At 43.4% G+C, this 16726-nt stretch overlaps 1 protein-coding gene across 9 annotated transcripts in view; it reads left to right on the top strand.

Annotated features, from left to right (window-relative positions):
• The first annotated feature begins 12868 nt into the window (after positions 1-12868).
• Positions 12869-16726, top strand: part of COMMD10 (COMM domain containing 10) — a 161201-nt gene continuing 157343 nt past the window's right edge. For all 9 annotated transcript variants that reach the window (XR_004318656.1, XR_004318655.1, XM_032476544.1 and 6 more), the window contains exons 1-2: positions 12869-12963; positions 14362-14452. Coding sequence is in view for 7 of the 9 variants with exons in the window: in XM_032476544.1 (XP_032332435.1) it covers positions 12923-12963; positions 14362-14452 (132 nt within the window). In the remaining 2 variants the exon portion in view is untranslated. The remainder of the gene's footprint in view (positions 12964-14361; positions 14453-16726) is intronic.

Raw genomic sequence — 16726 nt, forward strand, 5'->3', positions numbered from 1 at the left:
TACTTGTAAAATGGAAAAATTAGGACTTGAATATCCTTTTTTAATTGAAGTATAGTCAGTTTACATTGTGTTAATTCCTGGTGTACAATATAGTGATTCAGATATATATATACACACACATTCCTTTTCATATTCTTTTTCACTGTAGGTTATTACAAGGTGTTGAATATAATTCCCTGTGCTGTACAGTAGGACCTTGCTATTTATCTATTTTATATATAGTAGTTAGGACTTGAATATTTTAAAAGCCAGTGATTTACTTTTTTTTAAATTTCAGGATGAGTATTTCAGGTTTTTTTTTTTTTCAAAAGGAGGAAACTTAAGTTATGATATAAAACCATGTTGTTATATGTTTGCTAACTGAGTGTATTGATACACAGTTGACTAGATACATGATGTGGTTTTCTCAATCCTCTTATACTGTAGGAGGTTTATAGAAAACCACCCAGAAGTCCTGTTTTATTGTAGCTTCGGTGTCCCACGTCCAGGGTTTCTGATTCATTAGGTCTGGGGCGGCGCTCAAGAATTTGCATTTCCCAGTGGGTGTTGTTGCTGCTGGTGTGGGGACTTGAAAGGTCATCATTTCACTTACGACTACACAGTCCTGGGTGCCAGGGAAGGTTCCTGATAATTCTAGACTTGTTACTTGACAGTATGTTTTGGGACTGAAGTAACAAAAATCCTGCAAGTCATCCTACAGTATTCCTGTATGTGTAGCAAGAGAACTGACTCTGTTTTCCACAGAATTTACTGGGTTTTCCAGACTCGACTTTGAGCTACGTGCTTCCAATTCACTGCCTTTCACCATCACAGCCCTGTGAGCAGGATACGAAATCACAGCACCCAGGTCAGATCCTCTGAAATACGCACCAGGAATGTGCAGCCCTGAGACCAGGCAAAAGGAATGGGCTCCTTTTTTGGTTTCTATTACGTTTTGCTTTGAGAATAACTGTTATTTTGTAAATGACTGACCAAATGAGTTGTTTCATTACTTATTTATTTTAGAATCATATAATTGTAAAGTTGAAAAAGAAATCTTACAGGTTGTCTAACTAGTGAATTAGTCAGTAAATAGTAAACAAGAGGCTGCTTTGTGCCAGGGACAGAGGAGGGGGCTGTGAGCAAAACCCTGCTGGTCCCTGTCTTCAGGGGGTTTTGTTTATACACTAAAAACAGACTTGTTGTTGTTTAGTTTTGTTTTTTTAATGAGGAAATTGAGACCTAATGAGATCAAATGACTTGGTTAAGGACACACAGAAGCACTGACATTCTTGGTGTTTTGAACCCTAAGACGAGGTCGGTTTTCTTCCCGTGGCACCAAGTATGTTCCTCATTGACCTGATTGTGAAACTTGTCTAGGTGCTTTTAATAATCTGCATTCCTGAGCCCCGTCCCAAACTTGAGGAATCAGAACCTCTAAGGTGAGGTGTGGGAAGCCATACTTTTAAACAAGCACCCCACGTAGGCCTCCATAATCAGGTAAACTTGAGAACACTGCCTTATAGTTGTCTTATTTTCATATGAAAAAATAATCAGACAAATTAATGTTAAAGTGTCTTTCCCTTTTGTTGCCTCTTGTCCTAGAGTCTTAAAACATTAGACGAGAAAATCTGGTTTAAAATGATCTGGTTTTAAAAGTGTTGGCAAATTACATCAGTAACTTTTCCAGGTAAAGCAAAAAAATATAATAAAGTTAAAAATTGTGTATTTATTAAGCAGACACCTCATACTGCTTTGCTGGAAGCCTAGCAAAACCTCTGACAAAGTTTTTTTTAAAGATCAGTTTATTTCATCTTGATCTAATGCCAATTCAGTGCCCTTTTTAAAAGCCTCCTGATTATTGCAAAAATAAATTTATGTGAATTGTCAGAAACTTATTTTGCAAATGTCTAATGTTATCACAAAGTAAACATAGCTCTTTAGTTTGAAGTAAATTCAGATTAATAAGGAATATAGCTGTACTATCTGATTATATTAACTAAGGAAATCGTTCTGTCAGTGTAATAGGATTTTTTTTCTCCTTCTTCCTGGCTATCTTGCAATGCTGACAGTGTGTCTTCATGAATAAATGTAGAAATTGTCAGGAAAGCTATTTCACAGAAGGTCATTCAAATAAAAACTGTTATTTCCTGAAGGATTTAAACATGTCACCCTGTACTTATTTACGCAAGGATTTACACGTGGAATGCCAAGTCATGTCAATTTGCAGAATACTTTATCTGAGTCTAGTTTGTAAGAGAAAGAGTATGCAAACAGCGTCTGGGACAATCCTTCTGCACCTCCAGCCCCACTCCCCAGCACAGTATCCTAAATCCATTACAGGTATGAATCTTGGGATGCTAATTCACAGAAGAATCATGTACGCTCTCCTTTATATATTTATTTGCTTTTCCTGGAAAGTGAGCAATGCCAACTTGGGTGTGTTATGGCTACCACAGATTGTAGTTCTAAAGTACTCAGAAACGTAAATGCTTATGTGAGCAAGGCTGCAGTGTTTGGCCATGCAGGCTGTTGGCTGCACACATCCGTTCATGTGGATGACACTGCCAAGGATGCCCCCGGGAGCAAGCAAAGTGGCCCTGTGAGCAGGTGCCATCGATGTGTGGATTCTTGATTGTCTAGTATTATTGACACTTAGCAATTGCTAGGCACTGAGTGCTTTACGTTAGCCTATGTCTTGCATAAAGTAATTAAAAGAAAATGCCTACGTCTTGCTTTTTTCCCTTTTACTGTTTCTTTTCCCTTCATTCTCTGTAGTGTCTGAAACGGCAGAATACATTTTTCAGGTTACTTCGGACAGTGGGCCATACATATCATGTAGCCTTAGCAGTGTTCATACTTTGTTTCTTTTTCATAACCTATATTTTAATCCTTGATTTAGAATATTCTTTTTCATATTCACCAATTTCCTAAAGTTCTGCTTTTTCCATAGTATTTTTCTTCACTGTATGGAAGGGAAACAACCTTCTTACCATCACTATCCATATCTAACAAGCAGTTTATTTTGTGTTTATAGTTTGTAGTTTCAGCCAAATTTCCCCCCTCACTTTGTATGGTTCTTTTTAAATTGGCCAATGCTTAGGTCAGATATAATAAATTCCAAACGATCAGGGCTTGAGTTTGTTTTTCCTCTGAGAGTGAATTCAGTAGTCCTGAATGCTTAGCAGATACACTACTTAGTGACCATTTATTCATTCATTTATTCATCAGGTACCTCCTATTTGCCAGATACTTTACTATGTGACAAAGATACAATGGGTAAGAAAAAACTAGTTTTTTTTAAACCTGAGCTATATGAAATAGAAAGAAAATCCAGGCCACTTACCAGCGCATCATTCCTTGTGTCCAAGTTCCCTATGCAGTCTTCCTTCCCCTTGCTATTTTTCAGAGCCATCTTGTGTTTGTTTTATTTATCATGTTTTGCCTATTAACCTGTACATACTGAGAGAAATAGGAAAAAGTACGTGTAACCCATCTTTGTGGAAGTGGAAGTCCCTGGTTGGGCTTTGATAGCGGGGTGATGCCAGTCTCACAGGAATGGGGGCTACTAGCTCTTTTTTTTTTTCTTCTCTGGAAGGCTTTGTTTCAGATGACTTTTGGTTCCCAAATATTTCTTAAATATTTGCTAGAACCTAAACAGTGAAGGCATTTGGGCCTGAGGTTGGTTTGTTGGTTGGTTGGTTTTTATAGGAAGGTGTTTAATAATACATGGATTTGTAAAAATAGTTCTGTTCTGTTTTATGCTATTCTAATGTCAATTTTGGAAAGTTGTATTTTTCTAGGAGTTATCCATTGAATATAAATTTTCCAATTTGTTAACATAAAGATGTTCAAAATAAACTCTTATTGTCATTTTTAACTACAAAGTATTTCCCCCAGATTTTAGTTATAGACTATTTAAAGGATAGTGTCCTTTCAAGAAATGCCTTCCCTAAGTATGTCATAGCTGGATTCTCTTGTTTATAAACAGCATACCCTAACTAATGCAGGGATCGTGCAGAAAACGGAAAGACACAAGTATTTAGGGGCAGCAAATTTTTTCAAACAAAACTTCCACAAGAAATGTGTCCCTTCTCTTTTCCCAAGTTACACCTGAGGCCTGACTTAAGAGGTCTGAGCCAGAGGCCCTCCTGGTTTTGGTCAGCACACCTGTAACCAATACGCTCCCTGAAACAGGAGGTATTAAGTGCTGATAAAACTCACAGGATGTTTGCACCGAAATAGAATACAGATTACCTAGCTTTGGGGAGTTGCTACAAACTGGCCTCAGAGAGAAAAGGGGAAGGGGGCGCGGGAGGGAGGACTGGGGGGTATGCTGCTCCTCTGAACTGCTGGACATTCAGAATCCCTTTCTAGCTTTGAAATTTTCCCTAATGTACTTGGCATCAGAGTAGCATTAAGTTATATGATTTATATGATTTTTGCATATATTCTTGGAAGATGAGGTTCGTTTGCATTTTACAATTCTTAATGCACTTTCCTAAAAGCTTTGTAAGAAAACAAAGTTATATGCATGGTTTTGGCTCCCTCTGCTGGCCATTCATATGTACTTTAAGTTTTACATAGAGAACAAAACCAAGACGTCATTGAAACAGATTTGGGTTTTTTCCCCGCCAAAGTTTATTTCAATTTTTCAATTTAATGCTTCCAAATTTGACAGCCTTTAAAGTTTGGCAAATACATTTTTATTCTGGCACTTTTTTTTTTGCTTTAAGATCATAACTGAAAACAAAGGATACATTTAGCACAAAGTTTAGGAAGTACTTCAGATAAAATGTGTGACTCCCTCTGTGTCTTTCTCAAGCTGTCTGCGAGGAAGGTACCCAGTTATGCAGACTCATGTTGTTGCCTGTTCCCATTGCAATGCCTCCAGTGGTCCGAAAGCTCCTCAGCCGGTCCCCACGGCAGCCATTTAAACTTTTAAACTCGTCACCTCTTTTTTTTTTAGTTGAAATACAGTCAGTTACAATGTGTCAGTTTCTGGTGTACAGCATCATGTCTCAGTCATGCATATACATACGTATATTTGTTTTCATATTCTTTTTCCTTAAAGGTTCTTACAAGATATTGAATATAGCCTCTCCATCTTCTCAGCAATGTTTCGTCTTTCTTAGAAAGAAGTCATCCAACACAGATAACTTTGACATTACCTCCCCTGCCCCAAATCTTCATAAAAATCTCTATCCCTTTGTTGCCTCAATTCCTCTCAGTTCAGTGAAACAAGTTTCTCTCCTGTCAAAGACCCGTCTACTGGAGTGACCTCGATCCCATTTTCCCTGATTCTTCAGAAGCCCCACTGTATTAATTGTTATTATTTCTCCTCCTTCTATCCCATATCTTTGAATTCTTAGTCTTTATTGGCTTTTCATGATCAGCATGTAGGCAAGTTTATGGTAGCTAAGACTTTTCAGCTGCAAACAGTTTGGGCTAATTTAAGCCAAAAAAGAGCCTACCACCAGCAAGGAAACGTACAAGAGCCCACCTGGGGCAGGACAGGTGTCCGGGCAGCTCTGTGGAGCTGGGGAGCAATGCACAGTGGACAGTGTCCTCTGGACCAGTTGTCAGGAGCTCAGCTGAGCTGGGAGAAGGTGCTGAGTTGTCAGGTGGCCCAGCAGCTGATGAAAGAAAGAGCCAAAAAGGAAAGAGTTAAGCCTTTAACCCCTGCGATCATATAGTGTAAGCAAGAGTCTAAAGCCAGACAGCATGACTCACCTGTTCCCCTTTCCCCACGGTGGAGGGTCAGGTGGATCATCGTGGGGCTCATCTTCCTGTCTGTCAACCAGCGCTGCACAAAAGAGCTCCTGCAGTTGTATGGACCCTCGGATGGGGGCAGGGTGAGTGGGTGAGGGCTGGGGGGTGGACGAGGACTGGGTATTGAGTCCGAATGGGGAAAGATGTCTTCAAGATTCCCTTCTCCTGAGAGGGCAACCTCAGTGGAGGTCTGCCCGAGGCCTCGGATAGAGAGACCAAGGGTAGAAGGCACCAGGCTAGGGGTGCAGTGCCGTGAAGCACCCGGGTCAGAGGCCTGAGCCCTGGACCGCAGCCCCCCTCGGAGACTGCAGTGCGCTGGCTGTGCACCAGAGCGGGGAGGGCGGCCTCCCCACGAGGCCTCCAGGAGAGCTCTTGTAATTGCCTGGATCAGGCCTGAAAAGTCACACACAGATTTTGTGAACCCGGAGCTGGACTCATCATTACAAGGGTGAATCAGCTTTAACCATCGATTTGTCCTGGTGTCAGTCACCCACGTTCTAAAGTCCCTGCGGAAAGTGTTGAATGGTCTTATGGGACGTCAGAACCCACCCACTTGAGCAGTCCAAGACAGCAGAGTGGGAGACGGGGATTGGCTCTAGTAAAATCAGGGGCTGTTGCAAAAAATGTGGAATAGAAGTGAGCAGGTCGGCTCAACACCCACGCATCACCCACGCTCAAGTCGCTCCCTCCTTAGGAAAACCAAAGCAAAACCTACTGTAGGAAAGGTCCCCCTTTGACCCCATGTCTACTGACCCTTCCCCTTATCTGAACAGCCAAGTGTCTAGAAATAATACCTAACACTCACTGTGTCCTTTTCTCTGTCATTTATTCTGTTCTCAACTCACTGTGATCTAGCATCGGCTACCCAACCCTCCAGTCAGCCCAAACTGCCCTTCCCAGATCCGCAAGGACTGACAGCATCATGGCTGAAGCTTAAGGGACCTTTGCATCTTCTTTTTGTTTGATCTCCTCTTGGTATTTGACTCTGCTGGCCACGCTCTGCTTTTTGAAACTGTCTCCACCCTTGTTTTGGACCCCTCCTTCCTCGCTGACTTTTTTTCCCAGTCTCTTTAGTGGCTTTTTTGTTATTGTTTCATTGCAAAGGTTCTGTCTTCACCCACTCGCATGCTCCTCGTTAGAGTCGGAGGTTCTCTCAGCAGCGCAGTGGTTTGGAGTGCTGGTCTTGAGTGAGCACGTGAGGTTCACATCCCGGCTCTTCCCAACACTCACCGAGCCACTGCGGGAAGCCACTCGGATTCTCATTGTGAGTTTCCGTATCTTATCCCCCTTTTTTTTTTCTCAATAATTCAATTTGCAGTTATGTTGAGCCTGTTTGTCTCAGTGTATTCATGCATCAGTTAGGAAATGATGTGCTTTTGGTCCTCAGTTTCTTTCTTCGGTTTTGCCATGCCTTTTACATCTAACTTTGTTGTTTCATCAAGTTGTCTTTGAGCTCTTGTTCCACTGAATTTATTTTCTTTTAAGTTCTATCTTGAGCATTCACCTGGCATTTTCCTCTGTGTCTTAGGTTATGTTTTATTCCAGATTGAGCTTTTCGTCTGCTTCTTGTATGCTGTCTACCTCTCTGTCAAGTATTTTTCCGTAGGATGGGTGTGCAGTTGCCCTGCCCTTCCTCCTCACCCATGTTTAGCGTGGACAGCTCTGCTCAGACCTCTGCTGTCTCTGCTGCGGCGCCCAATCTCCTTAGCTCCTTTGTCTGTTACCGTGAGATCTGTTTTCCCTTCCAGGATGCCAGCTAGATTGCTCAGAATTGCATTCTACCTACTTTTTCTCTTCTTTTTTACAAAAGCTTAAGGAGCAGCTGGGGCTGAGGGGAGCATTTGTTGGTGGATTTAATTTAATTTTCACTTTCTCAACTCTGAGATTTCCTTAACTGTCCTGTGTCTGGATTCACTCCCCTTGGTGGGGTACGTCCAGTCTCTGAGGGGGGCCACCCCAGGCTTCAGGTCAGCCCTACATTCATTGTGGGGCCCCAGACCCTCTGATCCCTCCTGAGCCCTGGTTGTTCACCTTCCTATTTCCCTAGTTGGTTACTGGGGAAGGACGGGGTGCCCGGGGGTTTCAGCCAGTGTTAACACTGAGGCGGGGAGGTTGAGGAAAGGCTAGTTTCACTGTGGCTCTGATGGAACCTTTTCCACTGGCTTTTTGCCTCGGGATATCTTTTCTTATTTCCTCTTCCGATTTCCAGCTCTGCATTCATCATTTGGGATATTAGATCTAGCTTTGTGGGGTGTTTTGCATTAGTGCTCTACTTTTCCCCTCCCCCAAAGGCACCAAAAGACCGACTCCTGGCGTTTCCTCCACCTCCCACGGAGGCCGGCATCTGCCTTCACAGACCTGTATTCTCCAGGATGTCCCGCGACTTCCCCTTGGCTGACTAGTCCCCTCCCTTCCTGCTCCCCCCGCAAACTGGGGGTGTAAGGAGAACTCTCCAGGCTTGGTGGACACTGTCTTTCCCTAGCACTGTTCCAGCAGTTTGGGGCTCACCTTTGGGACCCAGCTTAGCTGAGGCAGACACTCTTTCTGTTCTTGGCTTTTCCAAGCGTGTGATTACACGATGCTACTTCCCATGTTTGTTTGCTGTCAACGGGTGGGTTTCCTTTTCTGTTGCCTCTTTGTGGTGTTTACTATTTTTATTTCCTTTACTAGTCATGGGGTAAAAGGGAACCTGGAATTGCACCTCTGTGGGCATGTCTCTGTGGGAAGCACCATCTAATTCTTTTCCAACGATGCTCACCGGTGAAAATTACTGAAGAAACCACCCGATCTTTCACGCATCCCATGTATGAATGTCAGTTCTGTTAATGGCACAGGCCTTTGAGAGGTTGAAGGGAGGAAACTAGATACAAATTAGAATGGAGGGGTGATAATCTGAGATGGTTTTCGACTTTACATTTGACAATACACTACAAAGTATCTAGTCACATATCACAATGTATATTTTTCCTACATTTTAATAAAAGTTTCCCTTGTTACCCTCCCCCACCCTCCACTCAGTTAAGGGTGAGTGAACATAAATACTGTTTTGAACGGGCAGATGTGGCCTGCAGCCTTCATACTATTCCTTTGTTTGTTTGTTTCCCTAAGCTTTTTGCTTTCTTTCCACATCCCAGCCTTGCATGCAAACACTCAGACAATAGTTTATGTACACGCTTCCTTGTTTCCTAATGTATCTCACATTAAATGGGAACATTTGCTTAATCAACTCATAGATAAAACTATGCGATTTTAAAACTTCATTCCCCTGAGAATCTGGGGAGAAAATGTGGAACGAAAATTGCATGTTCACCATCTAGAAGGGGGTTCTTCAGTTACACCCCAATTGATTCGCTCACACTTATGAGGCAAGCGCCAACTACAGAGCTAAAAAAGGACTAGAAATTGTGACTGAGTCCCAGTGTGCAGGGGGTGGGGGGAGGTGGGAAGCAGGAAAACTGGGCCACGGGCTTCTGCAAGCGGATGTGACACAGCAGTCGGATGTGACTTTTGTGTTTGCTTGTCGTCTGGGGATAGAGGACAGACAGCAGGCGCTCTAGCCCTCTGCCCTCATGTGACACTAGACTCCCTTTGGGAGTTCACCTGAGAAACTCAAGATGAGCTGTGGCACTACAGACATTCACAGTGCGAAGGGCCTGGGCCAGATGCTTAGCTAACCTATTGCCAGAAACATCTGGATAGGTAAGAAAGTGACCGTGCCCCTCAATTTGACAATGTGTGGCAAGAGCTGACTTTAGAAGGTCATTTCGGCTTGACTGGGTTCCTGGGGCTCAGATGCTGTTCTCGTGGGTGAGCGGGTGTTACCCTTCCTCCAAAGATAATCATATGCATTTGTGGCTGGAATGTTCAGGAATGGATTTGGGCAAGGTTCCTTGGTGTACCCAGGGTTTACTTAAGCGTTGGAGGAAACTTCTGGGAAAAAAAAAGGTCCAGACCTTGGCTCTACTTCATTGAGTGTGGAAGATACAAATCATGCTGGTTGGGAGAGGGAGGGTGCGGATTGAGGCTATTCTGCAGGATACTGCCGTGGCGCTCTCGAGAGGGAACCCGTCAAAAAGGTGGGCTCCAAGCAGGATAAAGCTTACACCTAGTTCCAAGGGCACAGAGGAGGGCTGTCCCCAGCCTCACTCTAACCTCTGCTCTGATAGATTTTGGTAAAACAACTAGGCATATGTGAATTGAAAAAGTTTCAATAAAGAGCTCAGACACTCAGGGCTCAGGCAACTCATGTTGAGGTTCCACTCAATGAGTAAAACTGTCCCCAAGCTATGTACCTCCCCCGATGTGCTCACCTCACTGCATCCTTGGCTTCAGTGCATTGCATGACTTTCCCATAAAGTGACTTCTGGGAACTCTGAACTGTTTCCATCGTCTTAAAGCCCCTACTATTTGCTGCTACCCTTGGAGGGACAGGGGTAGAGGAGGAGACATCGGAGGTGGGAGGGGGCTGTGGGCAGGGATTGGGCTGTGGGCTCTCTCCTTCAGCTCCAGGACTCAGTTCTTACTTTGCTCGACTCATGGAAGCTCTGAATATTCCGGTAGCTGCCTAGAGGCACCAGGTGACACACCCCAGGAAAACAGGGGAGGTTTGAGCCATAGGACAACTTTTATCCAATGAAAGACAGCCAATTGGAAAGAGTCTGCAGACAAAATCTTCCCCATTCCCCACAGCCACCTCTTGGCTATTGCAAGATGCAGGAACCTGAAATAGTCTCTCTGAGAAATCAGCCAGGTTTTGAAGCTGTAACCAGCTGGAGAACATGCCACTTTGTATTTGCTTTCCTCCTTCCTCCCTTCCCTTTGCCCTCACTCCTACTTCCTGACAATTACAGCCCCCCCATGAACCCTCAGCATGTAACTCAGGTTGTTTTCTAGAGAACCCAGTCTAACACAGAATATTAAAAAAAAAAAAAAAAGGTGGATTTAGTAGAAGTTTGCAATAAAGGCAAGGGTATGGAAGAAACTTTGGGGTATTCATGTTTAGTAGCCATAGAGATCAGGGGCAGGAGATCTGGGCTTTGGATCCATCAGAAAGTTGGATTCACAGGTTTAGGGGTTAGGAGTGAAGCGTGGTTAAAGAGGCAAACCCCCAGGAGGTACCTCTCCTGCTTTCTAGCAGGTGGCAACAGGTAGACGACAATAAGGACTTTTCCATGGTTATGTATGCCTGCACTCCAGAGACTACAGAAATATTTTGGCTGAGGGTCTCCTTTAAGGGGTGAAATTATTCACTGCATCAAGCTTTTATAGGAACAAGTAGTAAGAAGTGACCACCCCATCAGTGAAAATGAAGAGAAATAGAGTGAGAGCTCTCTGCATCCACGGACACTCTGGCTAAAACCTTGGAAGTCTGTGCTTTGTTCTCTAAGGGAAGGTAGCGTGATTCTTGTACGTATATATCAGCCTGTTTCATTCTCACCTCAGCCCAGGGGAGCAGACATTATTCTCACCTCCATTTTGCAGATCAGGAATAGGAAACTTGGTGAGGGAAAGTGCTTTGCTTCAGGTCACACAGATTCAGGGCTCAAACCACCTGGATGCTCTTTTGCTCAAAAGCCCAGGTATGGTTTTGAAGGAAACTGAGGGAAGAGGTAAACATCACTGGAGATTCAAAATAGTTTTAGCTGGTTAGTGGGCTCTCCTTCAGGCAATGCATCAAGACAAAAGGGAAATGATTCTAATGTTGAGTGGACTGGGGCCCTATTAAAATTGTGCTGGGTAAGGTAATCTGTGTTTGTATCAGAGACCTATAATTTATGTAGATTCACAGACATCTTTTTCAGATACTGTATAAATTGGGAAATGTGTGGAGTGTTGTGGAACCAAATGTATTTGTATGTGTTCAACACACTGTATAATTGACTCAATTATCCATGTGGGGATTATTCACTTTTAACTTGCAATCTGGCTTCTCCTTTCAGTTAGGATGTTTCTGGGCTGCTCTAGGAATGCCAACTAATTTAAATAATAATTTAAGTAAAACATAATTAGGTAGGAAAATTAAGTCTAATCTTTTCTCAGCTCCTGAAGATTCTACAGTTGCAATGTAAGCTCTAATTCATCTTCTATCTTTCCATTCTCCAATGCCAGTTTACTACCAAGGATTTTACTGCTTTCCATAGATTATTGCAATAGTTCCCTATCTGGCTGTCCTGCTTACAACTTTACCATCCAATAATCATTCTGCTGACAGTAATCTTAAAAAAACAAACAAAAATCCCCCAAAAACCTAGCTCTCATCACAAAAACTCCTTTACTTGAAAACATTTAATGGCTCCCCACTTCTCATCAGATTAAGTGCACATGCCACACACTCTATCATATAAAGTCTTAATGCCACCTGCCCCGGGAAGATTCCTGACCCTAACGTCGGAGGCTGTGTCACTGTTTCCAACTCCGAATCCCCTTAATGCACCACATGTTTTTGTCTAAGGAAGACTAACGTTATTCCTGAACCCACGTCGTCTCTCTGCTCTCTTGTGAGATTCTTAATTGAAGTCTCTGCTGCGATTCGTCTCTCCTGCTGTGCAGTAACTAGCTCAGTGCTGGGCCCCAAAGACAGGCACCACGGGTACTTGTCCATCTGAACTGCTGGCAAACCCAGAGGGCCGGAATGTCAGTCTTTTGTATCCCGCATGTCTAGCACAGTGCCTGGCACACAGCAGGCGCTCGGAGAACAGAACTTAACTAATAAATGTCCACGGCACAGGCTCCGCGTGGAGCATTGCAGAGCTCCAGGGATGCAGATACAGGGGGCCTGGGGGCTCAGGGCTCCTTCGGAGATCGCTTTCCAGACACTGCAGGCAATGCTTAAACTTTTTCATTTCCCCCAAAGAAAATGTATGTGTATGCATACACATGCCTAAAAACGTTTATACACACACATTGCATACATAATACATAAAAAGTCCACACTCCAGATCCAGGGATGTGCGTACGTATAAGTAAGTTGCTATGAGCACAGCCTTCACTCGGAGCCCCCAGAGCGGCGGGGAGGACGGCGGGGACGCCCCTCGGCCCCTCCAGGCCCGCAGCGCGGGCGCGGGCGCGGGCGCGGCGCGGCTTGGGCCTTCCGGCTTTCCGTCCGCCGCCGCCGCCATTGGCTAGGCTCCCGGCAGCTGACCGGCGGCGGCGGCGCGAGGGAGCGCCGAGGATGGCGGCGTCGGCGGTGCTGATCCTGCGGGAGAGCCCCAGGTAGCCCCGGTTGGCACCGGCAGGGCGGGCCCAAGGATGCCCCTGCGGTCTGTCGCCGCGGCCGGGGGGCGGGGCCCGGGTCGGAGGGGCGGGGCCCCAGGGGTGGGCGCGGGGCTGCGGGAACGTAAGCGCGGGCCTGCACTGCGGGCGCCTCCGCCGCACCGTGGTTCACGCCCGCGGGCTCACAGTGTGCCTGGCGGCTGAGGTCGGCACGACGGTGTGTGTGGTCGGTGTCACGTTCGCAGAGGGTGGGATCAGAAGTACCCAAGCCGCCTGGGGGAGGAGGGTAGCACTGAAGTCACGTGGAAAGATAGTCCTTTACGTGTTCGGTTCTCTTTCAGTCTTTCTGATGAGAAAGACTCATTGGTGCGGGTTGGTCTTTAATACGTAACACGTGTTACTGTCCCTTTTCAATCAAAGTAGAATAGGCCTCAGGCCAGGGGTTACTGCTGGTTACAGTACCCAGCCAGAATCTGGCCACATTGCTTTTGTTTTCATTTTACTTGTTTTTAGTTCATTTATTTATTTAGTTCATTACTGCTCACGGTAGGTAAAGTCGGCTGTCCATGATGGTGATATAAAATTCTCTTAAAATTACTTAAGTAACAATGACTCTATTTAATGAAAAATAAAGAGTAGCGCAGTTGGTGTGTGGATGCAGAAAAAGTGCGGAAGTGTGTGGGCAAATTATTGAGGTTGGAAAGTAACTTTTTTGTGCCTGAATTGGACAGGAATCATTTTGAAGAAGAGAGTTGTCGTTTTAAAGTTTTTACTTCTTTGATTCCTTGAGTTGTGCCAGCCAGGTCCTTTCCTCACACCCGTGTCCTGGGTAACACACACCGCATCAGTAAACCCTGCCCAGTATGGTGCAGTAGAATTGTTCTTAACCACATAATTTACAGTTGATTATTACGACTGAAGCAGCGTTTTAAAACAACATTGTGCTTAGTGACCGCACTGATATTGTGTGTAGTATTTTTTATTCAATTATCTGCCATGCAGCAAACTTTTCTATTTTTGGTGTAATTGTCACTCCTCTCCCCCACCCCCCCCCCCCCCCACCCCCCCGTTTTCAGAGTTCCATTTTGAGTTAAGTGGAAACTTAAACACCCACTCCTAAAATAATACCATTCCTCACAGAGTGCAAGCTTCCCCTACTAGTTTGCTTTGCCTAGAAGAAGGAGAAAAATTGCCAAATAGATCTTTTCAACAGAAGTACTTTCCGGAGGCATCTTCTGGAAATGTCCTTTCTTTGCTGGCCGTCTTCTGTTTTTCTTTATTTCACTCAAACTTGACTTACAGCAATTAGAGTTGTTGAAATGAAAACTTACAGACAACTGTATTTACAGTTGCCCTTGGAAACCTCATTTTAAAACTTTCCTTTGTGAATTTATTTAGCATGAAAAAAGCAGTGTCGCTGATAAATGAAATAGATATAGGAAGATTTCCACGACTGCTCACCCGAATTCTTCAGAAACTTCACCTGAAGGTTTGTATGCTTGCATTTTTATAGCTTGTAATATGTTCCTGTGATTCCATGGAAACTGTGTTTCTACTTGAAGAACTTTTTGCAAAGTATCGTTCTCCAGCATGCCCTCGGGAATGCTGGGTGGAGAAAATTTGATAATGTCCCATGGTCACAAGATTGGAAAATTCTGTCTTCATTAAAATTAATTGTTTTTATCATGGAACTTTTCAGGGTATATTTTATGGTAGTATTTATAGTAAGGATTTATGGGTGAATATTGTGTGCAAATTTTTCCAAATGTATTTGACTATGGAACTGTTTTATCATAGTATATATTTGGAGACTAAGGGTCTGTGGAATATGCTTTGGGAAAATTCTGATATCATGATTTCATTCTTCCCCTTAAAAATAATTCTGTGGGTTTGTTATCAACCAGTATGCAATTTTTCACTTACTCTTTCTCTTCCACTTTTATTTTAAGGCAGTGGTTATCTTGGACATATTCGTGCTTAATAATTCACTCCTTGGTCACCAATCTTAATTAACTTCATCAGGTTATAAAAATTAAATTCCATTCAACACATGTTTATGGAGAACCTACTAACTGCTCTATCTGGTGCCAAGCATCATCATTAAACGAGAACCCAGACTCTTTCCTCTTCTTTTTCCTGGCCAGAGGCCAGTCCTAGGGCTCTGCCTTTCTGCCCTGAAATATCTCTCAAATCCATGTTTTCTTGATAATCCTGGTTTAGATCCTTATTATCGCTCCTGTGGACTGCAGTTACCTTCAAACTGGTACCTCTGCTTATAGTCGTCTCCCTTTCTGTCACTTCTCCATAATGCTCTTCCATTTATCTTTCCGAATATTTTTTCCTGAAAAAAAAAAAAAAAGAGATGGTCATATCTTTACAGTGTTCATAACCATCAGTAAGTTTCCGTTGCTCATGGGAAAAAGTTCATATTCCTTAACATTGTATTATAATGACATTATCATATAGGTACAACCTGTATTCCCCCCACTTTGCAAGTGCTTCAGTCACCCTAGACCATGCTCTTTTACTAGAATGTACCATGAACTTTTTCAGCTGTGTGTCTGTGTATGTGTACTCTTTCCCTTACCTGTAATATCTTCTCTTTTTTGGTGAATAAACTATTCATCTTTCAGGGGCTTTACAGTCCCACTCTCAGCAGTTCGTTCTCTCTTCCGTGCGTCTGAAAGGCTTAGCTCACTCTCACCTGACTTTAGGACTGCATAGTAAGTGTTTGTTTCATGATTACAGGGTCTTTCTCTGACCTTGGCAACGTTACATGTTGTCTTACTCGTGTTCTATTTCCCGTACCTAATACATTGGTACTTAGAGTTGGCACTCAGTAGCTCTTCTTGGAGTTCATTTTTCCCTTACCATGGGAAACACAAAGTGAACGTAGGTTCTCTCAATTCTTGCCTGTAAGGAATTTGTGTTGTATCAGGAGAAACAGAGGGACGAGGATAACAGTAGCAGCTACATTCTGTGGTGTGTGCTGTTCACAGCTCGCTCCCTCTGTGACTGGCGCTGTTCTAATGGCTTTGTAGTAGTAAGTCATCTGGTCCTCACCGCAACCTTAGGGAGTAGATACTGTTGTCATCTGTCCTTATTTTATCCATGAGGAAACCGAGTTAGAGACCAGTTGAGTAATTTGCTGCATAGCTCGCTAGTAAGACAGCCTAGTTTCAGAGTCCGTCCCTTTGACCTATAACAGTAAACCTCAGGAAAGAGTATGAAACGGTGTATAAATCATTCCAAAAGTGTATGATGTAGACATTCAATACAGACGTTCTTTGTTTCCCTGACTTGGTTGCTGCCTTCTTAAACACATACAAAACGATACAAGACAAAAAATATTTATGTACATCTTTGGTCTTCAGACTGAGGGAGGATGGAATTTCTGCAGGAAACTTGTGCCTGTGCATATATGTTTACAGCATATGCTTTTCAAATATATAGAAGAAATTAACATTCACTTTCCATTTAAAATTTAAGTTTCTTGGACACTTGCTACCTAATTTTATAAACGTGGGTCTTGATTTTCTCCCATTGAGAGGGTAAAAATTAATATATCTCCTTTACTTTCTCTTTAACTCCCAGATATGTGTGAGTTGCTTTTGGTACAGAGTTAAACTGCTGCTGTTCAGAAGCAAATACAGTGACTTAAACTTTTAATACCTATCTGTTCAGGGTCATTGTTGGAGCACAATGTTGAATATCTGTTTGGAACTTCGTTTTATAGCTGGTATTCTCCATTTCCTGTTCTACT

The sequence above is a fragment of the Camelus ferus genome, chromosome 3 (assembly GCF_009834535.1).
Source record: "Camelus ferus isolate YT-003-E chromosome 3, BCGSAC_Cfer_1.0, whole genome shotgun sequence".
Taxonomy (NCBI): Eukaryota; Metazoa; Chordata; class Mammalia; order Artiodactyla; family Camelidae; genus Camelus; species Camelus ferus.